The 27,094-nt window shown below is 49.0% G+C and overlaps 1 protein-coding gene across 8 annotated transcripts in view; it reads right to left on the bottom strand.

Annotated features, from left to right (window-relative positions):
• ZNF496 (zinc finger protein 496) overlaps positions 1 to 20,131 on the bottom strand; it is a 33,069-nt gene extending 12,938 nt beyond the window's left edge. Inside the window, exons 1-7 of one of the 8 annotated variants that reach the window (XM_043584016.1) lie at positions 19,917 to 20,037; positions 19,266 to 19,469; positions 17,949 to 18,053; positions 17,173 to 17,552; positions 16,715 to 16,898; positions 12,911 to 12,987; positions 11,961 to 12,023 (exon numbers count right to left, since the gene is read on the bottom strand). In XM_043584016.1, the coding sequence (XP_043439951.1) occupies positions 11,961 to 12,023; positions 12,911 to 12,987; positions 16,715 to 16,898; positions 17,173 to 17,502 (654 nt within the window). In that variant the 5' untranslated portion in view covers positions 17,503 to 17,552; positions 17,949 to 18,053; positions 19,266 to 19,469; positions 19,917 to 20,037. Of the gene's footprint in view, positions 1 to 11,960; positions 12,024 to 12,910; positions 12,988 to 16,714; positions 16,899 to 17,172; positions 18,054 to 19,265; positions 19,470 to 19,916 lie in introns of all 8 variants that reach the window. The other 7 variants (XM_043583988.1, XM_043584022.1, XM_043583998.1 and 4 more) reach the window with 7 other exon arrangements.
• Positions 20,132 to 27,094: the final 6,963 nt, after the last annotated feature.

Here is a 27,094-nt window from a genome sequence, read left to right as displayed (position 1 = left end):
CTTCCAGTGGGGTACCCACAACTGTACTCCACAGGCAACGCACCTGTACTGTTCACCCACATCTTTGCCAACACCTGGCTAGGCCACGTCTACGGTTCTAATGACACTGTGAGCAAGGAGCAATCAGCAGTGGAACTACTCTTTTCTCGATGAACATTTTTCTCATGGGTGTATGGGCCAATCTGCATCTGTCTTCTTTGAAATCCTCGTGTATTTTCTTTGCACGTTTTTCTATTTTCTCATGGTTCCTTTTCCTAATTTTTTTAACCAGCTTATTTAAAATTGCAGATGTATGTGTCTCTTATAAAAGAAAATTAATATTATTTTAATTTTAAAATTAAAAAAAATCCAATGTGTTGCATTAAAAAAATCAGTAATATTAGTGGTATAGAATGAACTGTTTGAAAAAACAGAACAAAACACAAAAACCTCACACCTCATGACAAAAACACAAAACAAAAAAACCCCCAACCAAAACCAGAACAAAGAACAAAAACAACAAAATCTTGAAATGAATCAAAGACCCATATGTAAAAAATCACAACTATAAAATTTCCAGAAGAAAATTCTTTGTGACCCTGGGGTAGACAGAGATTCATTAGGACATAAAAGGTATATATTACAAAAGAAAAACACGGGACCTCTGATGTCCAATCTTCATAAGACATCAAAACAATGAAAAGGCAAACTGTAGAAGAGTGACAGAAAATATTTCCAATAATATATCAAAGGACTTTTATCCAGTATATATATATATATACACATATATATATATATACATATACACACATATATATATACATATACACACACACGTGTGTATACACACACACACACACACACACACACATATATATTTTACAAGTCCTTTTTAATTAAAAAAATTTTTTTTAAGTTTATTTATTTATTTTAAGAGACAGAGACAGTATGAGTGGGGGAAGGGCAGCTAGGGAGGGAGCGAAAGAATCCCAAGCAGGCGCTGTGCTGTCAGCACAGGGCCTAATGGGGGCTCAAACCCATGAAGCCGTGAGATCATGACCTGAACCGAAATCAAGAGTTGGATGCTTAACCAACTGGGCCACCCAGGCGCCCTAATTTAGTTTTTATTTTAGAGAGAGAGAGTGAGTGTGAGCAGGGGAGAGGGACAGAGGGGCAGAGGGAGAGAGAATCTTAAGCAGGTTCTATGCTCAGCACAGAGCCTGACACGGAGCTCAATCCCATGACCCTGGGATTATGACCTGAGCTGAAATCAAGAATCAGATGCTCAACTGACTGAGCCACCTAGGTACTCCTATTTTACAAAGTTCTTGAAACACAGTAAGATGGTTGGGGGGGTGGGGGGGAAGGGTGCCTGGTTGGTTCAGTTGTATGCATGCAATCTCAGGGCCATGAGTTTAAGCCCCATATTAGGTGTAGAGCTTACTTAAAACAAAACAAAACAAAAAACTGCAGTAAGCAACCCAGTAAGCAGGGAAAATATTTGGGCACTTCACGAAAGATTAAAAGAAATGATCCACAGCACATGGAAAGATGAAAAGCTTCATTAGTCAACAGGGAATTGAAAATTAAAACCATAATAAGATACCTATTTTAATGGGCAAAATATACACTTTTTCTAAAAAAAAAAATGACAATACCAGTAAATGGTGAAGATGTGTAGCAAAAGGAACTCTCATTCATTAGGTAGGAGTGTTGAGTGGTAAACCACCACAGAAAACAGCCATTTCTCATATAATCAATCACATCCTTACCCTACAACAATTCCACTTCTGGATAATCGCCCAAGAGAAATAAAAACCTGTATCCACAAAAAGACATATAAGTGTTCTAGAAGTCTCACTCATAATGGCCAAAGTGGAAAGGACCCAAATATGGGTTGACAAGTGACTGGGTAAACCAGCTGTCAGGGTACAATGGAATACTACTCAGCAATAAAAAAGGAACAACTGATAGACACGTGAGTGACGCTGAAATCACTGGGCTGAGTAAGAGAAGCTTGGCACAAAAGACCACGTACTGTAGGATTCCATTTACAGAAAATTCTAGAATGAGAGAAAATCATCTACAGTGGCAAAAGGGAGATCATGGCTGGCCTGGGTGTGAGAGCAGGATTTGCAAATGGGCACAGGGGAATTTCTGGGATTTGATAGAGAGGAGATGTTTTCTATGTTGACTGGGGTCATAGTTATGTGAGTGCAGACACTTGTCAAAAACTATCCAAACTTGGGGTGCCTGGGAGACTCAGTCAGTTTTTAAGTGTCCAACTTCAGCTCAGGTCATGATCTCATGGTCTGTGGGTTCAAGCCCCATGTCGGGCTCTGTGCTGTAAGCTCAGAGCCTGGAGCCTGCTTTGGATTCTGTGTCTCCCTCTCTCTGCCCCTCCCCTGCTCATGCTCTGTCTCTTCCTCAAAAATAAACATTAAAACATTAAAAAAATAAATAAACTAATAGAGTATTTAAAAAATGTGTGAAGTCGAATCAGGAGTTTGGAACAGGCTTCTCAAACTCACATATGCCTACGAACCACCTAGGCATCTCAGTAACGATGCACTCTGAATCAGTAGGTCTATGGAGGAGCCTGAGAGGCGGCATTTGAACAAGCTGTAAGTGGCTTTGCTCCCAGAAGAGGTCGGTATGATGGAAGCCTGTCCTCCCAAGACGAGTTCCACAGGATGGAAGATGGAGCTGAGAAAGCCATGGGTTTGCAGGACAGAATCTGATGTTGGTTTCAAAGGGGATTAGAAGGTCCATCCCAAATACGCCACTTTGGCATTAGGACTTTCAGTCAACTGAGAAACAGGATCACAGAGAAAGTTCTCTACCCAGGGCGCCTGGGTGGCTCAGTTGGTTGAGTGACTCTTGACCTCAGTTCAGGTCATGATCTCATGGTTCGTGGGTTCAAGCCCTGTGGAGGGTGTGTTCTGTCAGTGCAGAGCCTGCTTGAGATTCTGTCTCTCTGCCCCTGCCCCACTTGCACAATACTTTTCTCTGTCTCTCAAAATAAACATTTACAAAACAAAAGCTCTCTACTCTCCCCCATCTGCCTAAATGAAGGACATGAAGCTTCCCTGTGAAAAGCACCCTGGTCTCCCACCCACAAGGGCAAAATTACTCTTCATCTCCAGAGAGGACAGAACTGGACTCTTACCAGACCAGAGACAACAAAACACACTTGACCAAGTAACCCTTGTTTTCCGTTACTCTCCAAATACTTGCCTTCCCATAATTTACCAACCCTCTGAGCTAACAATCCCTTTCCTCTGTCTTGTCACTTCTCTGCAATTACCGCCTTGGGTTAAAATGGTGCATCAGTCAGCCTGTGGATCTGACTGCCTTCTTGGGGTTTTCATTTCATTTCTGTGAGGCAACCCACAGGCACAGGAAATAAATCTTTTTAATCCTGTGACTCTGCATTGTGTCAATTCAATGTACAGGGGGCACTGAGCCTAACAGAGTGGAGGAAAAACGTTTTTTTTTTCTCCCTGAAGGTGGTAACTGCCCCTGTTGGTAAACAGTTGAGAAATCAGAGCTCTCAGGGGCACCTGGGTGGCGCAGCTGGTTAAGCATCCGACTTTGGCTCAGGTCATGATCTCACGGTTTATGAGTTAGAACCCCGCATTGGGCTCTGTGCTGACAGCTCAGAGCCTGGAGCCTGCTTCGGTTCTGTGTCTCCCTCTCTCTCTGCCCCTCCCCCAGTCACACTCTGTCTCTCTCTCTCAAAAATAAATACACATCTAAAAAAAATTGAAAGAAAAAAAAAGAAATCAGAGCTCTCAGATGGCAGTGTAGTTCTGGTTCTGCAGATTCTGAAGACAAAAGTGGAGGAGATGTAGAAACTGCTCACTTTAGCCTTGGATGGGTGTCTGGGAACAGACCCCAAGTGGAAATAGGAACTAATCACAGTGGACAAAGTTAGCATCATGGAAGCAAACCCCAGTGCCAGGGCCAGGTGGTGGATCTGTGATGCTCTACTTGCTGACAGAGTCTGACACAGTCTGATACAGCCACCCTGGGACCCCCGGGGACTTCTGTCTCATGGGGAAATGCTCACATGTCAGGGAGAAGCAAGGATGTACAGCATAATCCCTGCAAGGGAGAAAAAACTGGCACAGGTAACTCTGGGCGCAAGTTCAACAAAACATTCGAAGATCTTCACAGGAACTGGGAACATGTAACACACTCCTGTGCTAAATCTTGCTCATTCTTCTTCTTCTTTTTTTTTTTTTTAGTGTCTATTTTTGGGAGGGGAGAGAGAAACTCAAGCAGGCTGTGCACTGTCAACACGGAGTATAATGTGGGGCTTGAACCCATGAACTATGAGGTCATGACCTGAGCCAAAATTGAGAGGGACGTTTAACCAACTGACCCACTCAGGTGTCCAGTCTTGCCAATTTTTATAAGGAGAGTGGATGGAGTACATAAATACGTCAATTTAAAAACAGAGCTACTTTATGGGGCGCCTGGGTGGTGCAGTCGGTTAAGCATCCGACTTCAGCCAGGTCACGATCTCGCGGTCCGTGAGTTCGAGCCCCGCGTCAGGCTCTGGGCTGATGGCTCAGAGCCTGGAGCCTGTTTCCGATTCTGTGTCTCCCTCTCTCACTGCCCCTCCCCCGTTCATGCTCTGTCTCTCTCTGTCCCAAAAATAAATAAACGTTGAAAAAAAAATTAAAAAAAAAAATTAATAAAAAACAAAAAACCTGGGGCGCCTGGGTGGCGCAGTCGGTTAAGCGTCCGACTTCGGCCAGGTCACGATCTCGCGGCCCGTGAGTTCGAGCCCCACGTCAGGCTCTGGGCTGATGGCTCGGAGCCTGGAGCCTGTTTCCGATTCTGTGTCTCCCTCTCTCTCTGCCCCTCCCCCATTCATGCTCTGTCTCTCTCTGTCCCAAAAATAAATAAAAACGTTGGGAAAAAAAAAAAATTAAAAAAAAAAAAACCTGACCCAAATATAGGCTATCTAAATTTTTTTATGTTTATTTATTTTTGGGGGGGGGGGAGAGAGAGAGAGAGAGAGAGAGAGCGAGCTAGCGCACAAGTGGGAGAGGCCCAGAAAGGGGGAGACAGAAGACCCAAAGCAGGCTCTCAAGTGAGCGCAGAACCCCACGTGGGGCTCGATCTCATGAACCATGCTATCGTGACCATGAGCTGAAACCAAGAGTCAGACGCTTAACCGACTGAGCCACCCAGGTGCCCCTAACTATATGCTATCTAAAAGAAACTCACCTCAAACATGATGATTTGGCAGGTTGGAAGTAAAAAGATGGGAAGTATACATTACACAACCATTAATCAAAAGGAACAAGAGTAGGTATATTAATACCAAATGAGATAGAGCAAAGAAAATTACTAGAGACATTATATAATAAAAGGGTAGTCCATGAAGGCATAGCAATCCTAAATGTGTATGTACCAAACAACAAAGCTGAAAAATATACAAGGCAAAAACTGACAGAACTCAAAGGAAAACAGACAAATCAATTACTACTGACTTCCATATCCCGCTCTCAACTGACAGAAAATAAGAAGAAAGTAACTTGATAGCACCACCAAACAAGAGGTTCTGATCAACTTCTATAAAACACTTCACCCAACACCAGCAGAATATATATCCTGTTTTTACGTGTGCACAGGACTATACCAAGACAGACCATACACTGGGTCATCAAAATCCTGAAGGGAGAGGAGAAACTCCCAACAAATTTGAAAGAAATACAGAGTATATTCTTGGATCATAATGGAACCAAACCAGAAATCTATAAAAGAAAATAAAGGGAAAACCTTCAAGCCTTTGGAAATGAAATACCACATTTTAAAATAATCCTTGGGTCAAAGAAGGCTCAAGAGAAATTAAAAAATACACTGAAATAAATGAAGGTAAAACCACATCATACTGTAACTTGTGGGATACGGCCAAAGTGGTTCTCAGAGGGATATCTACAGAACTAAAATGCTTGTATTAAAAAATGCTTACATTTATTAACAAAGGCAAAGCATGGAAAGAGCCCAAATGTCCATTGATGGATGAATGGATAAAGAAGACGTGGTATGTATACACACATGTGCACACACACACAATGGAGTATTACTTGGCAATTAAAAAGAATGAAATCTTGGCATTTGCAACTACATGGATGGAACTAGAGGGTATTATGCTAAGTGGAATTAGTCAGTCAGAGAAAGACAAATATCATATGACTTCACTCATATGAGGACTTTAAGATATAAAACAGATGAACATAAGGGAAGGGAAGCAAAAATAATATAAAAACAGGGAGGGGGACACAACATAAGAGACTCTTAAATATGGAGAACAAACAGGGTTACTGGAGGGGTTGTGGGAGGGGAGATGGGCTAAATGAGCAAGGGGCATTAAAGGAAGACACTTGCTGGGATGAGCACTGGGTGTTATACACAGGGGATGAATCATTGGATTTGACTCCTGAAATCATTATTGCACTGTATGCTAACTTGGATGTAAATTAAAAAAAAAAATGCTTACATTTGAGGGAAAGTCTCAAATCAATAATTGAAGCTCCCACCTCACGAACCTAGAAGGCAAACAGCAAAATAAACCCAAAGCATGTAGGAAGAAGAAAACAGTCAAGATGAAAGCAGAAATCAACGAAACTGAAAACAGGAAAATAACAAAGAAAAACCAATGAAACAATGAACTAGTTCTTTGAAAAGGTCAGTGAAAGTGAAAACCTCTAACAAGACTTAAACAGAAAAAAAAAAAAGAGAGAGAGAGAAAACACAAATTTCCAGAATGAAAATTTCCAGAATGAAAAACACAAAATTCCAGAATGAAACCGGAATAGCACAGACCATGCCCATACCAAAACGATAAAGGAACACCACAAGAAAGTCTACATGCAATACATTTGACAACTTCAATGAAATGAGCCAACTGCTTGAGAAGCGCGTACTACCAAAACTCAACCACCATCAGATCACATGAACAGCTCTGTAACCATTAAGGAAGTTGGCTCTATAATTAAAATACCACTTCCCCCCCACCCCGACAAAATCTCCCATTCATATGGTTCCACTATCATATTCTACCAAATGTTGAAGAATCAAAACCAAGTCTAGGGGCGCCTGGGTGGCCCAGGGTTGAGTTTCTGGCTCTTGGTTTTCAGCTCAGGTCACAACCCCAGGGTCGTGAGATTGAGCACCAGGTCGGGCTCTGCACTGAGCATGGACCCCCGGATTGGGATTCTCTCTCTCTGTCCCTCACCACCTCATGCACACTCTCTTTCTCTCTCTCTAAAATAACATTTCAAAAATAATAAACAAATAAATAAAACCAATTCTAAACAATCTCTTTTAGAAAATAAAAGGGGACACTTCCTGATTCACCATACTCACCCATGAGTATAGATACAGAAATTCTTAAAATGCAGGTGACTCTTGAATAAGTCAGGGATTAGGGGCACCGACCCTCCCCCACTACAACAGAAAATCCATGTATACCTTTTGACTTCCCCAAAACTTTACTAATCACCTGCTCTTTACCATAAGGAAAACTTACCGATGATATAAAGTTAACCCATATTTTGTATGTTATATGTATTATACACTGCATTCTTACAATAAAGTGACAAAAGAGATCATTATCAAGAAAATCGCAAGGAAAATACATTACAGTAAAGTACTGCATTTATCAAAAAAAAAAATCTTCGTATAAGTGGACAAACAGTTCAAATTCATGTGTTCAATGTTCAACTGTAAGAGCAAATAAAATCCAGTAATATATCAACAGAAGAAGACGTTTTTTCCATGGCAAGAAGACGTTTATTCCAGGGAGGCAAGACCGGTTCAATATTCAAAAATCAATAAACATAACCCACAATATTAAGAGTCGCAAGAAAATTCATGTGATCAATGGAAACAAAAACACGTAACACTGGACAAAATTCAATAACCACCCATGATAAAAACTCCAGAGAAACAGGAATTGAGGAGATTTCTCAAGTGGATAAAGAGAATTTACAAAAATCCCTCAGCTAACATACCAAATGGTGAAAGACTGAATGCTTTCTCTCTAAGATTGGGAACAAGGACATCTGCTCTCATCAGTCCTTTCAACAACATGATCAGAGTCCTCACCAGCTGAATGAAGCAAGAAAAGGATATAAAGGCATATAATTGGAAAGAAATAAAAGTTTTTATTTGCAGATAGCATGATGGTTTACATAGAAAATCTAGAGGACTCTATTTAAAAACAAACCAACAAAAATCCCTCCTTAAACAATGTGTCAATCCAGCAAGGTCACAGAATACAAAATCAACATACAAAAAAACCAACTGCATTTCTTTTTGTTGTTGTTGTTAAGTTTATTTATTTATTTTGGGACAGAGAAAGCCTGTGCGCATGAGCAGAGGAGAGTGGCAGAGAGAGAGAGAGAGAATCCCAAGCAGGCTCCACAATGTCAGTGCCGAGCCTGATACAGGGCTTGAACTCATTACCCTGTGATCATGACCTGACCCAAATCAAGACACTTAACTGTCTGAGCCACTCAGGCTCCCTTCCACTGCATGTCTTATACTAGAAATCAAAATTAAAAAAAAAAATAGTATCATTTATAATTGCTCAAAAAATGAAGTACTTAGGTATGAATTTAGCAAAACGTGCACAGCTACTTACAAGCTAAGGAGCATACAGCACTAATGAAAGAAATCAAAGAAGTAAGTAAATGGAGGGGTGCCCACTGGCTCAGTTGGGGAAGTGTGCACCTCTTGATCTCGAGGTCGTGAGTTCTAGTCCCACACTGGCTACAGAGATTACTTAAAAAAAATAAAAATAAAAAAATCTTAAAAAAGAGAGAAAGAAATAAGTAAATGGAGAGGCATCCCACATTCAGACAGAATGACTCAGATGGGTGAAAATGTCAATGCTCCCCAAATGGATATACAGGCTAAACAAAATTCCTATCGAAATCTCTGTAAGACTCTTTGTAGACATGGACAAGATTATTCTAAAATTTACAAAGAAATTTTACAAAGGGACTAAAACAGCTGAAATAATTTCTGAAAACAATACAATGGGAGGAATCAAGGCCGCCACTTCCAAGACTTAGAAAATAGCTGCAGTAATCAAAGCTGTGCGGTATCAGTAGAGACAGACCTAGGTCGATGAAACAGAGTAAAGAACCCAGGAACAGACCTATAGAAATATGCTCAACAGAGTTTTTGCTTTTTTTACAGAGAGTGAAAGCGTGAGTGTGTGCACGAAAGGGCTGGGGCAGAAAGAGAGACAGAGAATCTTAAGCAGGCTCCACACCCAGCATGGATGTGGGGATAGATCTCAGGCCCTGGGATCATGACCTGAGCCACAATCAAAAGTCGGACGCTCAACCATCTGAGCCACCCAGGCGCCCCTCGAGTGATGTTTGACGAAGGAGCAAAAACAATTCAATGGAGGGAAGAAAAATCTTCCTTTAAAAAAAAAAAAAAATGTTTACTTCCTGATTTTGAGAGAGCACAGAGGAGGGCAGAGAGAGAGAGGGAGAGACAGAATTCCAAGCAGGCTCCATGCTGACAGCACAGATCCTGATGGAGGGCTCGATCTCACGAACTCTGAGATCATGACCTGAGCCAGAGTCAAGAGTGAGACCCTAAACCCACTGAGCTACCCAGGAGCCCCGAAAACCTTTCCAACAGATGGGGCTGGAACCAGACATCCACTGGCACAAACAAATAAGCCACAACTAATGTGTCACACCTCGTTTATAAGTTAGAGATCACGGGGGCGCCTGGATGGCTCAGGTGATTGAGTGTCCAGCTCAGGTCATGATCTCGTGGGTTTGTGGGATGGAGCACCACATTGGGCTACACAGTGTGGAAACTGCTTGGGATTCTCTCTTCCTCTCTCTCTCTCTCTCTGCCCCTCCCCTGCTTTCTCTCTCTCTCTCTCTCTCTCTCTCAAAATAAAGAAACTTACATACATACATAAATAAATAAGCTAGAGATCATGGACTCAAATCCAACTGGATCACAGATCATGGATTAAACAAATCATAGACTTAAAATGGAAAATGTTTAACTATATAACTTTTAGGCAAAAATATAGGATGAAGTTTTTGAGATTGAAGACCAGGCAAAGAGTTCTTAGACTTTACACCAAAAGCATGATCCTTAAAAGGAAAAACTGACAATTTGGAGTAAATGAACATTAAAAACTTTTGGGCTTCAACTATACTTTAATAAAAAAAATAAAATAAAAATTAAATACAGTAAAATAAAATGGATGAAACCTTGGTTGGGGGCAGGAGGGAGGGGGTGGGAAGACCCTGTCAAAGGGAAGGAAAGTCAAGCTCCAGAATGAGAGGAAACATTTACAAAACACATATGCAACGAAGGTCAAATATCTGGGACATATAAGGAACTCTCAAAGTAAGAGAAAAATGCAAATGGTCCCATTAGAACATGAGCAAAAGTCGTGATGAAATATTCCATAGAAGATGACAGGATATTCAGAGGCCAGATCCGCACAGGAAAGATGCCCAACATTATTAACCCTCATGGAATGAAAATGTAAACCATAATGAGACATCACAGCACACCCATCAGAACAGCTTAAAAAAAAAAAAAAACAGTGCAAACAGTAAACGGTGGCAGCGAGAATGTAGATTACTCACACACTGCTCATGGGAATGGGATGGCATAGAGTCCCTCCGGAAAACAAAACTAAATTCGCACTTAGCACACAACCCAGGAACTATATACCTGGGCATTTACCCCAGAGACACAAAGTGACGCTCACATAAAAACCTTACAAATATTTACAACAGCATTAGGCAGAATGGCCCAAACTAGAAAACAACCCAGAGGTTGTTCAACAAGTGCATGGGCAAAAAAATGTGGTGTATCTGGACCATGGAATTCCACTCAGAAATAAACAGCTCCTCAGACCGTGCCGACTGAACAGTCAACCCCCAAAGGCAGGGGTCCGTCTATACGTTCGTGAAGTTGACAACATCTGTGGTTAGTGTGGCCAACGAGAGGACGGCGTGAAGGAGCCATGGATTTCACTGTAAAAAGCAATAGGAGGGATGGTCGTGGTGACACAAATGTTCTGTATCGTGTGTGTATCAACACCAGTGCGCTGGCTGTAGCCTCGGGCTGTGTTTTCACAAGACATTACCATTTAGCGTAAAGAGTACAAGGGATCTCTGATATTTCTCACAACTGCATGCGAAGGTAGTTACTCAAAGAAAAAAGATAAACATTACATGCACCCACGTTCACAGCAGCATTATTCACGACAACTGGACACAAACCAAGGGTCCACCAAAAATGAATAAACAACATGCATTATACACACACTATGGGATATTATCCAGCCTCAGAAAGGAAGTCCTGTCACAGGATACGGTATGGACGGACCCTGAAGTCCCTATACTACATGAAACAAGCCAGTCACAAAGGTGTAATTCTTATGCAAGCTAGTTAGGGTAGCTGAGTTCATAAAATAGAATGGTCATCTCTCTGGGGACACGGGGAGCTATTCCTGGAACCAGTGAGGAGTTTCAGTTTGGAAAGATGAGAAAGTTCTGGAGGTGGGCTGCATGACAGTGTGAATATGTGTATTACTAAACACTTAAAACACTACAGTACATAAAAATAGTTAAGATGGTAAATTTTATGTAACATGTATTTTACTACAATTGAAACTAAGGGGCGCCTGGGGGGGCTCAGTCGGTTAAGTGTCTGATTCTTAATTTCCACTCAGGTCATGATCTCACAGATTGTGAGTTCAAGCCACATGCACAGAGCCTGCTTGGGATTCTCTTTCTCTCACTCTGCCACTCCCTCCTTCACTCTCTCTCTCTCTCTCTCAAAATAAATAAACTTAAAAAATATGTTAGAAAGACTGAGAAACAAAAACCTTCGTGATGAAGACTTTCACTGCACTGAGCAGAAATGATCTTCAGCAGAGTGATGAAACAGCACTGACTTACCAAAATCTGTCTCCTGTTTACTGGGGCCTTTACAGGAACGCAGAGAAATTCAAAGACGAATACCTTGGTTGGGGTACAGGAACGCAGAGAAATTCAAAGACGAATACCAAGGCTCATTAGATACTAAGGTCACAGCATCTCTGTGTGTCATACTGGCCAAAAGTCTCAATCTTTAATAAGAAACCTGAGTTTTCCCTCCTTGGGCTCACACTTGTGCTCAGCAGCCACCACACTACATGGGAGATGCTGACACACGTGAACAGAGCCCACGAACGCAGCTCTTGGGGAAAGGAGGCGCCCCACCCCATGTGCCCGGTACCACGTACCCAGGCTTCAGGTTATGCGGGATGCATTGTGCTTAGGATTGCCAAGAGCAACCTTGGGACATGATTACTGTGTGTCTACCATCCTTCAGATGGCCCTCCATCTGTAAGCAACAATAACCAGACAAGGTCCACACCTTCTTGTCATGCACTTTCTCGTGCAACCAGACCAGGCTTTAATACCCAAGTCGCGTGCCAGCCAGCAGACATCATTAGAGAGAAACAAAGGGGGTGTGAGGAGAAACCGTGGCCAGAGGCAATGGGGCTGGAAGGAAGTGCGTGAGACCCCCTATCGGACCAGCTTTCCATCCCACAGGGACGCCCAACAAGGGAAGCCTTGCACGGCCTTGTGCAGAATCACAACAGGGAAAAACGCCCAGGAAACTCCCCAACAACATGCCCACTTGCGTACAGCACTGACATGATCTCTGCTTTTCCTCCATTTCCTAAATACAATCACTGTGGTTATCACTGCATAAGACAGTACCCTGTGAAGTATGAAAAGAGAGGTCTCCCTTTTTTCACAAGGGGGAAACCCTAACACACAGGGGGAGGACATCTGTCTCCCACCATCACAGCTGGCGGGCAGATATGGGGTTCTTCAAGGGCTGTCCACACATCACTCACCGGGGGCAGCTGCAGGGCGGTTACCTGCTGTGTATCCCTCAGACTTGCCTCCTGAAGAAGGGCAGGCTCTTGCAGAACTGAAAGAGAGAAAACGTGGATTCATAAATCTAAGGTCTCTTCTCATCTGCAAGAGGAGGGCTGCAAGACGTCGAAGGGGTAAAGCACTTGTGAACCACAAGAATTTATGTCACCAATGAGAAGGCTTCAGTGGGGAATGCCTGGGTCATGTGCGCTCGGTCACTAGGGAGCTTTTCTGTGTATAATACATGATGTTTTTTAATAAAATTTTTTTAATGCTTATTTATTTTTGAAAGAGTTGCACAGTGTCAGCAGGAGAGGGACAGAGAGAGAGGGAGATATAGAATCTGAAGCAGGCTCCAGGCTCTGAGCTGTCAGCACAGAGCCCAATGCGGGGCTCAAACCCACAAACCATGAGATCATGACCTGAGCCAAAGTTGGACGCCTGACCAACTGAGCCACCCAAGTGCCCCCAATTTTTAAACAATTTTTTAATGTTTATTTTTGGCAGAGAGGGAGAGGGAGAGAGAGAGAGAGAGAGAGAGAGAGAGAGAGAGAGAGAGAGAGAGAGAATGAGCGGGGGAGGGGCAGAGAGAGGGGGAGACACAAAATCCAAACCAGGCTCCAGGTTCTGAGCGGTCAGCACAGAGCCCAATGCAGGGCTTGAAGTCACAAACCATGAAATCATGACCTGAGTCGGAGTCAGACGCCTAACTGACTGAGCCACCCAGGTGCCCGTTTTTTAATTTTTTTTTAAGAGAAAGAGTATGAGCAGGGAGGGGCAGAGGAGACAGAGAAAATCCCAAGGAGGCTCCACGCTCAGTGTAGAGCCCAACATGGGGCTCAAACCCATGACCCTGCGATCATGACCTGAACTGAAATCAAGAGTCAGATGCTCAGCTGACTGAGCTACCCAGGTGCCACTATTATTTTATTTTTTTAAATTTTAATTCCAGTATAGTACACATACAGCGTTATATTAGTTTCAGGTGGACAATACAGTAGGTTAGCAAATCTGTGTATTTACTCAGCTCATCAGGATAACTGTATGCTGCCATCAGGTAGCTCTGCAACTTTCCATGGGTTCAGGGATCTCAGCTTCAACCACGATATGGGGGAAAATAAAGGTTAAAGCTCTACGGGGCTGTGGTGCCAGTAAGAGCTGTTAGTAATGAACATGATTGTAGACTCCACTATCATCTATAGATTTTTAAGTTCATAAATTGCAAAGCTGCATGAGGAAGCAGCTGTGAGGTACTCTTGGAAGAGCTACTGTCACATGAAAGTGCAGAGTGTGGGATTAGAGTCATCTCACCTGCCCTCAACTTGAGCTGCTGGGACCTCTGCTATATTCTCCTATGACGTCCCTCCTCTGGCTGGGACTCATTGCCTGCCTCAGGCTTCTGCTAGCTGGTGGGGGGGGGGGCATGTACCTGGCAGGGAGTTGCTGTGTGAACCCGAGCTGTGTTTTAGAATGCACTCCTTTTGGGGCATCTGGGTGGCTTAGTCGATTAAGTCTCCAACTCTCGATTTTGGCTCGGGTCACGATCTCGCAGTTTGTGAGTTTGAGCCTCACATCGGGCTCCGCACTGATGGTGTGGAGCCTGCTTGGGATTCTCTCTCTCCGAAAAATAAGTAAACTTTAAAAAAAACAATATGCTCCTTTTACAGAGTGAGACTTGGAAAGCTGTACTACCATCTCCTGGTTGAGAGGAAATCCCAGAGTCTGACCCTAGGTCACGTGTTAAATCACTGCCAAAGCTAACACTGGAAGCCAGTGTCCCTCACCTTTCGGACCTGGGACACGAAGCTTTCGTCATGGCACAGGCGAGACACCAGGAGGGGAGCCAGTTTATCCTGTGGTGATGTCTGGCTGCCCCAGCTGTGGAAGCTCAGGATTGGAGTAGGGGGTGATTTAATATGCTCTCTTACCTGCTGCCTTCTGAGGGAGGGTATAGCCCTGCCTTACATGTCCCCAGAAGAAATGAGTGCAGGAACACTATGCACATCCCTCTGCAGAGCTCTGTCTCCAAACAAAATCTAGCTTTTTAGGAAGACCTTCAAGATTAGCAACCATACTGGGGCGCCTGGGTGGCTCAGGTGGTCAAGTGTCAAATTCTGCTCAGGTCACGAGCTCACGGTTGGGAGTTTAAGCTCTGAGTCAAGCTCCGTGCTGACTGTGCTGAAGCTGTCTGGCATTCTCTCTCTCACCCTCTCTCTGCCCCTCCCCTGCTCATGCTATCCCATTCTCACTCTCTAAATAAATAAATAAACTTAGGAAAAAAAACCAAAAAAAAACCAACATAGGAACTAGATAGCTGCTACTGGAGGCTCATCCCCACAAGTCAAAGATGAATTTTAAGGTCTTCCTGATAACTAACTCGCATCATGCCTACTCTGTCCATTTACTGTTGTCCGGGGAAATACTGGAGCTGACCTATCTGACCCAAAGCCCCTTGCAGCACCTGGCTCACCTGCCTGGGCTGGTGCAGCACCTGGATCTCTTATCCGCCCTCCTGAAGACCCTCCCAGGGCACGACCCAGGCTGTGTGCACACACAAGGTTTATCTGGGAGAATAAGTTCTGGGCTGAGTTGTGTCCCAATCCTAGTACCTCAGAATATGACTGCATTTAGAGAGATCTCTCAAGAGGTAATGAGTTAACGTGAGGTCACAAGGGTGGGCCCTGCTCCAACGACTCGTGTTCTTATAAATAGAGATTAGGACAACCGTGTGGAGATGCAGGGAGACCACAGTGATTAACAAGCCAAGGAAGGAGCCTCACGGGAAAGAGAGCCTGCCTGCACCTTGGTTTAGAACATCTATCCCGCAGAACTCTGAGGATGTAAACCTGCATTGTTGGGCCTGCCCGGTACGATGCTTTGCCAAGAAATCCCTAGCAAACTAACACAAGGCCAGCGTGCCTGGACATCTGTACTAAAGTCAGATTAATTCCACCCAAAAAGAAACTTAATTTTTTTTTTTTTTTTTTTTTACTGAAAAGCTTATAAAGGATCACTTCTGTGAGTCACAGGAGTGCACTCCCGGCTTCCTATGGCATGTGTAACTACAGTACAATGTGGGGAGTCTGCCCACACCAACCTGCACCCCACAGGGGTCACTCCCCTCAACCACAACTTCCCATGGTGGTTACCGCGACCAAAAGTCAAGAAGGGCTCAGGGTCTCCGCTCTCAGCATTCTGTGGGTAAAGTCCTTTAATTCTCAAAAGACCCATATGGGTGATGATTATCCCCAAAGGGTGGGCCAGGAAACCAGGACTTGGAGAGTGCTCTCAGTCATAGCTAGAGGAGTCAAAGCCACCTGCCTCAAGCCACCACTGGCACTCTTTGTACAGATAGCCAAATAGGTCCAGGCGACATTCAGGCCTGAAAAACCCACCCTGTTCCCTCTGAAGCACTTGTAGATTTCCTTGCAGCTTCCTAACAAATCCGGAGAGCAGCTATTTCTTCGCTGGGGAAGGAGGTTCGGAGACACAAGATGTGGCTGTGCTCAGCCACCCACACAGGCGTCTCCCCAAACCGACCAAGTCTGGAGATGCACCCTCAAGAAGAGGAGATGGTGCGGCCTCAGACACCCACCCACAGCCCTGGTCGCTCTGTGTGGATTTACCACAGTGAAGGGGGCACACATCCTCAGGAGATCCTGACTGAATTGCTCTAGAGAAGGACCCAGACCATGGAAACAGTTCACGGCTCTTCACGGAATGAGCAAGAAAAACCCAAGTCCAGAGCCAGAGGCACAGGGAGGGGTAACCCCACTGAGTACCTGGATCCCCACCGGGCTGGCCCGGGGTTCTGCTCGGGAGCCCAGGGCCCTGTGCTACGACCGTGGGCTGGCTGTCCTGGCTCTTTGCAAGGTCGCTCTGGGCTTCTGCCGGCAGCCGCTCCGGCTCTCGGTCTGGAGGGCCTTCGCCATCATCAATCACCACGGGGTCTTCACAGTGCTTGAGCTGCAATCCCAGAGAGGGTGCTCAGGGCGAGGTGGAGAGGTCCTGCTGACCATCTGCACAGTGACCGCCATAGGCTCCGCCAGGGCCCCACATAGGACAGAACCATGCCCCAAAGCAGGACCCTCAAGGAATGGAACCTGCTTTCTTGGGAAACCAAACTCCAGTGTGAGCCTTGCTGAAGTGTGGGGCTCTACACAGAACTTCTCCGCAGCCAGGGGCCCTGAGGCACCCTCCCCATCAGTGCTGCCCAGCCCCGCTGTGTCCCCCTGCTCACCCACTGCCAGGGCCGCCCAGGCTCCCGCTCCAGCGCCTCCACGGCCGCCACAGCCTGATCACCACTCTCAGGCTCCTGTGCCCGCACCCAGCCCTGGATCTCACGAGGCAGGATGGCCAGGAACTGCTCCAGCACCAGTCGCTCCAGGATCTGTTCCTTGGTGTGTCTGTCGGGCCTCAGCCAGCCCTGGCACAGGTCCCAGAGGCGGCGCAGGGCCTCCCGGGGGCCCGCCGCCTCCTGGTAGCGAAAACGGCGGAAGAGGCGGCGGGAGGACTCGGGGCTGGGAAGCTCGCCCTGGGGGCTAGGGTTCTGTCCTGGTGGGCTCCTCATTTTCCTGGGCTCCTCGCTTTCTTTCGGAGCCAAGACTCGGGGACACAGGGCTGTGGGCATGATGGGATTTGATGGGGGTCAGCAGCAGAGGACGACCCTATTTCCAAACAGAAATCACTGGCTTCAATGTTCTGGTCTCCTGTGGCAGTTTTTTGGGGGCAGTGATGGGGAAAGTGACAAAACCCGCAGAGACCAGCCCGTGGGACAAGTCCTCGGACATGGGACAAGGGTCACTGTGGCTGGCCCTTACACAAGGGGAGATAGAGAAGACCCCCCCCCCCCAACACAAGAGCATCATGACAGGATTTCCCTAACGGGGCAGCCAAATGAGGCAGAGGATCTGGGAGAGAAGCGCTAGCACATCAACACATCATGGGCATTTCAGGCATCCAGGGAGCCCACAGGGCCACATGCAGGGCAGAGATTGAATTGAGACTCTGTGGTACCTTCCGTGGCCAGGTCCTCCTGGACAGGACAAGTGAATAGGCCGCTATCTTGAGGCTTCGCAGCCAAAGTCCCCGTTCTTGCCCTTGAGACCTTTACAAAAAGAGCTGGAAAGACACAGACATGCCTGGGGTGCCTGGGAGGAGCCTTCAAAGAGGATCCAGGACCAGAAATCAGCCATGCTGGTGCCCAGGGCCAGCCATCGGTGCTGGATCTGGACTCACACAGAGCAAGAATTAATGGCACCCAGAAGAATCCAGGGGGATAAAGCACACAGCCCAGATGATGCCCATGCATAAGATGGGAAGAGTCAAAAGAGGCAGGTACATCCTGAGTGTAGAGCAGAAGGTAACTACGTATGTAAAAACATCAGTGCTTTCAGATCAGCCTCCACCCAACTTGTCCCCAAGTCTGGATGGCAAACTTTAGGATGTGTTTAAAGATGCACTGGCCTTCCATCGAGCCTCTACCCCACCCCCTTGTCCTCTTCAAACCATGATGAAGGCAACCGTGTACTGCTCACGGCCCTTCCTCCGTCAGGAGTGAGGTGGGGGCACTCTGGCGCAGTTACACCTGCACCTCCCCAGTGAAAACAGGGCGACATCAGGGAGCAGTAACCCTGACTCTGCACTGTGGGACTCAAGGGAAGGGCAAATGGGGAAACATGAGGGCCTTGGACTCCAGTCTGCATAAGGCTCCAGCTCACTCCCATTTCACAGGAAGACCAGTGAGGCCAGGAGAGAGAACAAAGGCCACTGAGTGGCAATCAGAAACACTCCAGTCTCTGGACCCCCTTGCTCTGCAACATAGAAACCAATACAGAATGACACCAAAGTATTCCAAGTGTGTCTGGGTGTCCTCCTGCCTCCAGCACCTGGAATACAATCTCTCCTCCACCTGCCCCCACGTTCCCCGAGTTCAGCCAGCGCACACCTGCTGGGCCTCTATATTTCTCAGACCTGCCCCTAGGCTTGGGCGGGGGCTCGGGCCCCACCTTCTACACTCTGTTCGCAGTGGGGCATCCCGCTCGGGGTCTGTGCGGATCATCCTAAGCAGACAGCCGGGTCTGCCTTTGTCACCCCGGGACTTGGCACCTGGCACGCAGGCGGCGCAGAAGGATGCCTGATGAATGAGCTAACTTAAGTCCCGGGGGCCTTCCCGGAGGGGGCGGGGCATGCCTGTAGCAGCTCTCGGAGGACAGAGCCCCACCAGCAGAAAGGAAGGAGGAGGGCACGCTAGGCCAGACAGAGAGGCAGGCTGTCCTCGTTCCCCGCCTACCCCAGGCGCGCCTCCAGCGTAACCCGCTCCAGGCTCCTCACCTCGCAGCCCGGACCTCCTTCCCCGAGTCTAACTCCAATCCCTCCTGCTGCTGCGGAAGTCTCCGGCAGCAGCTCCTCATCCTTCCAGCCCGGCTTCCCGGGCGTCCTTCCTGAGGCCGAGGGACTCTCTCCTTGGCTGGTCCAGCCCCCGTCTCCCGCTCATGCACGAAAACGCGGCTGAACCAGTGCAGCAAATGGAGGCGCCTGCAAAACAGCATTCGTGCAGCCTTACAGCCCCGCCCGCGGAGTCCCTGGCGCGGAGAGACCTGGGCTGCGGGCGGGGAGACCCGGGCGCGTGGGGAGGCCGGGGCGCGCGGAGAGACCTGGGCTGCGAGCGGGGAGACCCGGGCGCGCGGGGAGGCCGGGCGCGCGGAGAGACCGCGACTGCAGGCGGGGAGGCCCGGGCTTGAGGGGCCGGTAGCGGGGAGCGCACGGGGGGAGGTCAGGGCGGAGGCGGAGGCCGGGGCTGCGGGCTAAGAGGCGGGGGCGCGGGGAGCCCGGGGCCGGGAGCGGGGAGGCCGGGGCGCGCGCGGAGGCCGGGAGTGGGGCGCGGGGAGGCCGGGGCCGGGAGCAGGGCGCGGGGAGGCCAGGGCGCTCGGGAAGGCACCAGGCAGAGCGCGCGGGCCCCGCCGAGCCCCGGGCCGCACTCACCGCCGCTGCGCGTCCCCTTTGGCGGGCCGCGCTAGCCTGGCCGCCGCGGAGCCCGCCGGACGCGCAGGAAAGGAAAGGCCGGAGCCCTCCGGCTCCCTCCCCTGGGACACTTCCTGCTCCGCTCTAGGACTGGGGAGGTCTCCGCATCTCAGTGGTCGAGGTGTGCGCGGGGGGTGACATCCGACACCCCCGGCCGGGCCCGGCCCGCGCGCCCCGCCCCGCTCCGCGCGCGCGCGCGCGCCCGCCGGGACACGGGCGTCCGGCCGGGGGCGTTGTGGGGCCCACCGCGCGGCTGCGGCCTGGACCACCCCGGTGTTGCGCTGGGGACGCGCCTGGGGGCGGACCGGGGGCTGACCGGGGGCCCACCGGGGGCCCGGGGACGCCGGGAAGGGCCGATCCCGATCCCGGAGCCGCGCCGGAATGTTGGAACTGGGAGGGGGCAGCGGAAGGAGGACGCTCCCGCGCGCCCTGGGCCACTGCATTCCCGGAGTCCGCCTGGGACCCTCCCGACCCAACCCCCCTGCAGCCGGAACCCCTCCCTCACGCCCAGCTCGCGGCCGCCGGGGACGCCGGGGCTGCAGAGACGGAGACCCCTCCTCCCCGTCGCAGCCCGCTGCAGCCCGCGCTTTCCAGGGATGATTCACAGTTTGAGATAGGGCTGCCCGCTAAGGCCTTTCTGAGCATTAGGACAATCCTGGGGGATGCGCAAAGGGGCTGTGGGGAATCCCGGCCACGAGTGGCTGATCGGGAAGCTCATTCCTCGCTTCAGCGGAGGGTACGGCTAGATGTGCATAGTGTGCTGGGGAGAGAGGCGAAGGGTATTTGAAGTCAGGTAACAGTGAGGGGCGAGCAGGAATCAGGGCTGCCGGACCCCCAGACAGGGCCACTTGCCACTACCCTATGCTGAACATAGTCTGGTGGCTCAAAGGGGTCTTCCTGCACCCATCCCTAATCTTCTAGGCTCTGGAGCCTGGGAGAAGGCATGTCCAGGATCCCTGAGCAGACCCGATTCCCACCAGCCCTCTGCATCATCTGCTCCACACCGAAGTTGGACTTTCCCACAGAAGAGAAGGCAAAGAAAAGGTTCCATCTACCAGAGCAGCGCCTGACGACACAGAACCCATTTGCCTCAGATCCTGTTTGAAGGCCAAGCAGAAATGAAATCAGTTCCCCTGAAGAAAGTGGCCTGGCAGAACAAATGGATAGAAAGTGGATGGACTGAGGAGAACCTGGATCCCTTAGCTGTGTTGTTCGCACTTCAGGGCCTGGTCACCTCCTGTTTCCTATAGACTGCAAATCATCACTCCTGACTAGTGCAGTTACTGGGATCCGCCATTTGTCAAATACCTGGATTTGACTTTAACAGGAGATGCACCAAAGTGAAGCAGTGAAGTTCTTTGTGAACAGTGAGTGTTCCCCCAAATGACAGATACATACCCAGGTATCTTATGTGCAGCCACCCCCTTCAGGTTTTCCCTGGACTCACGGTTAGCAGGAATCAGGCACACTCAATTTCAGAAGCACCAGCCAGCAGCTTGGCCTGGACCAAGGCTAGCCCAGGTAGTTTGGGTTGAGGTGGTCACGCCCACACCCTCTGCTGGAGCTCCTAGCCCTGTGACTGGCCGGAGATGCTGCTGTGGAGTGCTGGGAATCTGTGCTCACAATTCTGCCTAGGGCCAGTGGCCCTGCGGCAGATAAAATGCAGAGCCTAGAGATGACTGTGTACAGCATCAGATCATTCCCTGCTGCCTACTCCATTTCCCTCCCCCAAACTGACACCTCCCTGTCACCTGTCTGCCCTTCACAGCTTAGAATATGCCCTCACTCTACATTTCACTCAGCCCCAGGGTTAGAGCCAGCCTCTGGGGTAAATCCTGCTTCATCAGTTCCTGAGCAGGTGATCTCAGGCATGCTTAACCTTTCTATGCCTCAGTTTCTTCATCCAGGAAACAGATGAAGCTGTCTACCTCATTGGGTGCATGTTTGGGATCGTTCAGGCATTTAGCAAACTTACTGAGCACCTACTAGGCACTTCCACCACTCAGGCACATCCATGCACACAACCAGCTCGTGGGGGTAGGGTGCAGGCAAGCACTTGGTGCAATCAGTAATGTGGCTGCTATGTTGGATCCGTGTTGCAGAAGTGGAGCAGTGTCAAGGCTCCATTGTGACTGTGATATCTGAGAGAGTCAGTCAAGCTCCAGCAGGGGTGAGAACAGGGTCCCCCGTGGAGGCCACCGTCACCACGGTGAGCTAAAGGAATGGGGTGTCAGAGAGTGAGCATAGGCCTGGAAGCCATGGAAATGTCTTTTTTTTTTTCTGCACCATACAGGACTGTGTCGGGGACCACAGCGTGAAGCACCATGGTATGAACCCTGCACATAGACTCTGCTCAAGGACCATTGGCCATCTTGCATCAATGTGTATGTTTATTCCATTTATGTTACTGTTGCTGATTGATTGAAATACTTTCCATCTGCCACTAGTTCTTCCATCCTTGTGGTGGATGGAAAATCCTGGTTTCTGGAAACTTGAAGGGAAATCAGATAATAAATAAATGCCTCTGTGATATAACACTATTGGTGATAGATGCCATGAAAATAAAAATAAAACAAAATGAAACAAAATAAAATAAAACCCAGGTAAGGAGGAGCCTGCCAGGGCAGTCTAGAAGGACCTCCATGAGGTGACATTTGAACAGAGAGAGTGTGGAAGTTTCAACAGGTGCTCTGAACAAGCAGAACAGAGGTGTGTGGGGAAGAGCATTGCAGCAGAGAGAACTGCATGCAAAGGCTGTGAAGCAGGAGTTTGTTTCCCTCTGTGCACGCATGGTGAGAGAACAAGGAGCTGGAACAGAGTGACTGGATTTTACCTTCAGAAGTTTTCAGGAAGGGGCATGGCCTGATGGGACTTTCCTACTGTGATCGCTGTATGCAACAGATTGGAGGACACAGAGAGCAGGGGCTGAGTTAGAAGCCGCGGGGGAAACAGGCAGTAGATGGTTGATCTGGCAAGCTGTGGCTGGGATCCCCCTGATGTGCTGTGGATGTTAGAGGAATGAGGAACGGTGTGGTTTGGGCCTGAATTGGGCAACTGAAGGGTTTGTCCAGGAAACAGTGAAGCAGGTTTCTGGAAAGGGCTTGGGAGGCAGTTGTGGAATTTTGGACTTGCTGGGTCTGAAATGCCCAAGAGACAAGTAGTGATGACCCTTGGGGGAGAACATGGAGGCTGGAGGTGGAAATGGGGAATCACAACAGCAGTGACCCTGGGATGGACAAGTATGGGTGGGTGCAGATGCTGCCTCTGGGAAGAGCAGGCAGAACTGGGCCAGGGCAGCTTCCAGATCAGGAAGAGAGTGGGGAGATGCAGAGGGGGATGGGGAGAGGGAGGGAGAGGAAGGGAGGGGAAGAGGAGGGGGGAGGGAGGAGGAGAGGGAGGAAGAGGGAGGGGGTGGGAAGAGGAGAGGGAGGAAGAGGGAGGACTAGGAGGAGAGGTGGAGGGGAGCAGGAAAGGGCAGAAGGGAGGAAGAGAGGGAGGAGTAGGAAAGGGAGGAGGAGGGGGAGGAGGAAAGGGAGGGGGAGGAGATGGAGGAGGAGAGGGGAAGGAGGAGAGAGGGGAGGGGGAGGAGGGAGTGGAAGGAGGAGAGGGAGGAGGGAGAGAAGGAAAGGGAGAAGGGGAGAAGGTGGGGGAGGAAGAAGGGAGGGGAAGGAGGAGGGAGAGGAGGAGGAAAGGGAGGAGGGGAGGAGATGGAGGAGGAGAGGGGAAGGAGGAGGGAGGGAGGAGATGGAGGAGGAGAAGGGAAGGAGGAGGGAGGGGAGGAAATGGAGGAGGAGAGGGGAAGGAGGAGGGAGGGGAGGAGGAGGGAAGGGAAGGAGGAGAGGGAGAAGGGGAGGAGGAGGGAGAGGAGGAAAGGGAGGAGGGGAGGAGATGGAGGGGAAGGAGGAAGGAGGGGAGGAGGGGAGGAGGAAGGAGGGGAAGAAGGAGAGGGAGGAAGGAGAGAAGGAAAGGGAGAAGGGGAGGAGGAGGGGGAGGAAGAAGGGAGGGGAAAGAGGAGAGAGGAGGGAGAGAAGGAAAGGGAGGAGGAGGGGGAGGAGGAAGGGAGGGGGGAGGAGAAGGAAAGGAAGGAGTAGAAGGAATGGAGGAGGAGAGAGGAAGGAGGAGGAAGGGGAGGAGGAGGGGGAGGAGGAAGGGAGGAGAGGAGGAAGAAAGGGAGAGGGGAGAAGGGAGAAGAGGAAAGGGGGGGGAAGAGGAGGAAGGGGAGGGGGAGGAGGAAAGGGAGAAGGTGAGGAGGAGGGGGAGGAGGGGAGGGGCTGGAGGAGGGAAAGGGAGGGAGGAGGAGGGGGAGCAGCTGCCCTGAGGTGGAGGGAAATTGGGCAGTGCTGAGCCTTGGAATCCCCCATAAGTGACTGAGGAATGGGGTAATTGCTGCTGGCAGATCACACCCCATGAGGAACTAACACCCTCCTAGGACTGGGTAGAGGGGCTGGGCAGGAGCCAGGGGCTGTGTGGAAGCAATCTCCAGCAGCAGGGAGGGGGCGGGGTCCAGGGCCCAGGGGAGCTGCGAAGGGAGGAGGATAGGGAAGGTGGCCTCCGGTGACAGAGTGAGAATGTGTGGCTGTCTGGGAGTCCATGGTGGACACTGTCCAGTAAGATGAGAAGCAGGGTGTGATGGTATATTTTATGTGTCCACTTGGCTGGGCCAAGGTGCCCAGATTTTGATCAAACACTGGTTTACATTTGCTGTGAAGGTATTTCTAGATGAGATTAACGTTGAAATCAGGAAGCTTTGAGTAAACCTGGTTAGTCTCCCTCCATAATGTGGTTGAACCTCATCCAGCCTCCAGAGGCTCCAGAGCCAATCTCTTATCTCTAAATCTGTCAGTCTGTACACTTATCCTAAATAGCTCTCTACATGTATACATATGTTAAATCTCTTTCTCTGCCCTGGGGCCCCTGGGTGTCCCTGTCCTTTGGGCTGCCCACTCTTGATTTCAGCTCAGGTCAGGATTCCAGGGTCCTGGGATCCAGCTGCCTCGAGGGCCCGTGCTGGGTGTGGAGACTGCCTGGGATTCTCTCTCACTTTTCCCTCTCCCTCTCCCCTTCTCCCCCATTCGTGTGTGCGTGCTCTCTATCTAATATATCTCCTAAATGTCTTTATACATACATACCCTAAATGTCTCTCTGTGTACATACCTGACATATCTTAAATCCATACATATCCTAAATCCGTCTCTCTGTTTTCATTCTCCCCACCCCCCACCCCAACGCAAATGCTATTGGTCCCTGTCTTTGGAGAACCGCCCCCCCCACCCCACCCCACTGCTGACAGGGAGGAGAAGGAGGGTGTGGATGCCTGAGAGCAGGGAGGACTTGGTATTTCATGCTTGTGTTGCAGACTGGGACAGCGAATGGGATATAGCAAAAGACTTGACAGATGTTGCCAAACGCAGGAAGTGAACTGTGCACAGTGAAGTGTGATGTATACGGCTCTCCTAACAACCCAGAGTCTGCACACAGAAGGGCAACACTTAAGGGCACCCGGGGGGCTCAGCCAGTTAAGTTCGCCTCAGGTCATGATCTCACAGTCCCTGTCTCTCTCCCCTGCCTCTCTCTCTCTCTCCCCCCCCTCCCCCAAATAAATAACATTGAAAATAAAGAAAGAAAAAGAAAGGCGACAATTATGCCTTCCCTTGGGGTTCGGGTCATGATTGCACAAAATATGCTTGTGGACCTGTAACAAATACAGGTATGTATGCTGCCTCCCATGTGGTCCTACACCAGCCACATCCACATTCCCTGGAAGCTCGTTAGAAATAGAACTCTCATGGGGTGCCTGGGTGGCTCTGTCGGTTAACCATCCACTTTGGCTCAGATCATGATCTCATGGTTCATGAGTTCGAGCCCAGCATCAGGCTCTGTGCTGACAGCTCAGAGCCTGGAACCTGCTTCGGATTCTGTCTCCCAATCTCTCTCTGCCCCTCCCCCGCTCACGCTCTGTCTCTCAAAAATGAATAAATGTAAAAAAAAAAAAATGAGACCTCAAACATTAGCTTTTGGGAGCTGTTTGTGAGCCTCGGGATGTTAATGCCAACATAGCCAGGTCACCAGGAGCCAGCCTGTAGTTTGACAAATTCAGATTAGCCGAAACAACCAGATTTCTGGGCTTGTGTCTTGAGGGATGATGCCCAGAGGAGGCTAGAGTGAGGCTTGATAAAAAAGGGGAAGAGAGTAGGTGATGGGCATTGAAAAGGGCATCTTTTGGGATGAGCACTGGGTGTTGTATGGAAACTAATTTGACAATAAATTTCATGTAATAAAAAAAAAGACAAAAAAAGGGGGAAGAGAAGTCTTTTGTAAGGTTTGGTTCCAGCTGAAGGAAGGAGGAAGAGAAGGGTATCAGGGACACTGCAGTGTGGATGCCATTTAGAGGTGGGCTCAGGAGAGTGGGGATAGCTAAGGGTCCTGGGCTCTTAGGAGAAGAGGATTGCTTAACAGTGGAGTCACAGCTAAGTATAGCAAGTAGATCTGGGACGTCTCAGGTAAGGAAGTAAGTCACACCGAGACAGGTGCATTGTGGCATTTCCCAGCCGCTGTAAGACCCTGGGGACCTGTGAGTCTGTGTTTCCTGGGGACACATAGCTTCTCTGGTGCGTCTGTCTTCCCTGCCCATCTGCTTCTTTCTTTTTTTAAAAAATTTTTTTTCTTTTAATGTTTATTCATTTTTGAGAGACAGAGTGTGAGTGGGGGAAGGGCAGAGAGAAGGAGACACAGAATCCAAAGCAGGCTCCAGGGTCAGAGCTGTCAGCACAGAGCCTGATGCGGGGCTCAAACCCACAAGCTTCGAGATCATGACCTGAGACGAAGTCAGATGGTTAACCGACTAAGCCCCCCAGGTGTCCCTGCCTGTCTGCTTCGTCCTCACTGATCTTCATGCTTTTCCTCCTAGACAGGTTTTGACTTTTTGAGCAGGTAAACACCGGTCACTGCAGTTCTTTGGATGTTTCCATTTATACGTATTTGTGCTTTCTGACCTTCCTTTCTGCATGCTCAAGTCCCGATGGCCACTGAGGCTCAGGGAGAGGAAACTGGTCAAGGAGCCCATATTACGTTGTGTGTGAAAGAGAGAGATAGAAAGAGAAGGAGAAAGAAGAAAAGAGACATTACACAGGTTACATTTG

The sequence above is a fragment of the Prionailurus bengalensis genome, chromosome A1 (assembly GCF_016509475.1).
Source record: "Prionailurus bengalensis isolate Pbe53 chromosome A1, Fcat_Pben_1.1_paternal_pri, whole genome shotgun sequence".
NCBI lineage: Eukaryota > Metazoa > Chordata > Mammalia > Carnivora > Felidae > Prionailurus > Prionailurus bengalensis.
The sequence above is the reverse complement of the archived record's forward strand: the minus strand, read 5'-3'. Positions and strand labels throughout refer to the sequence as shown.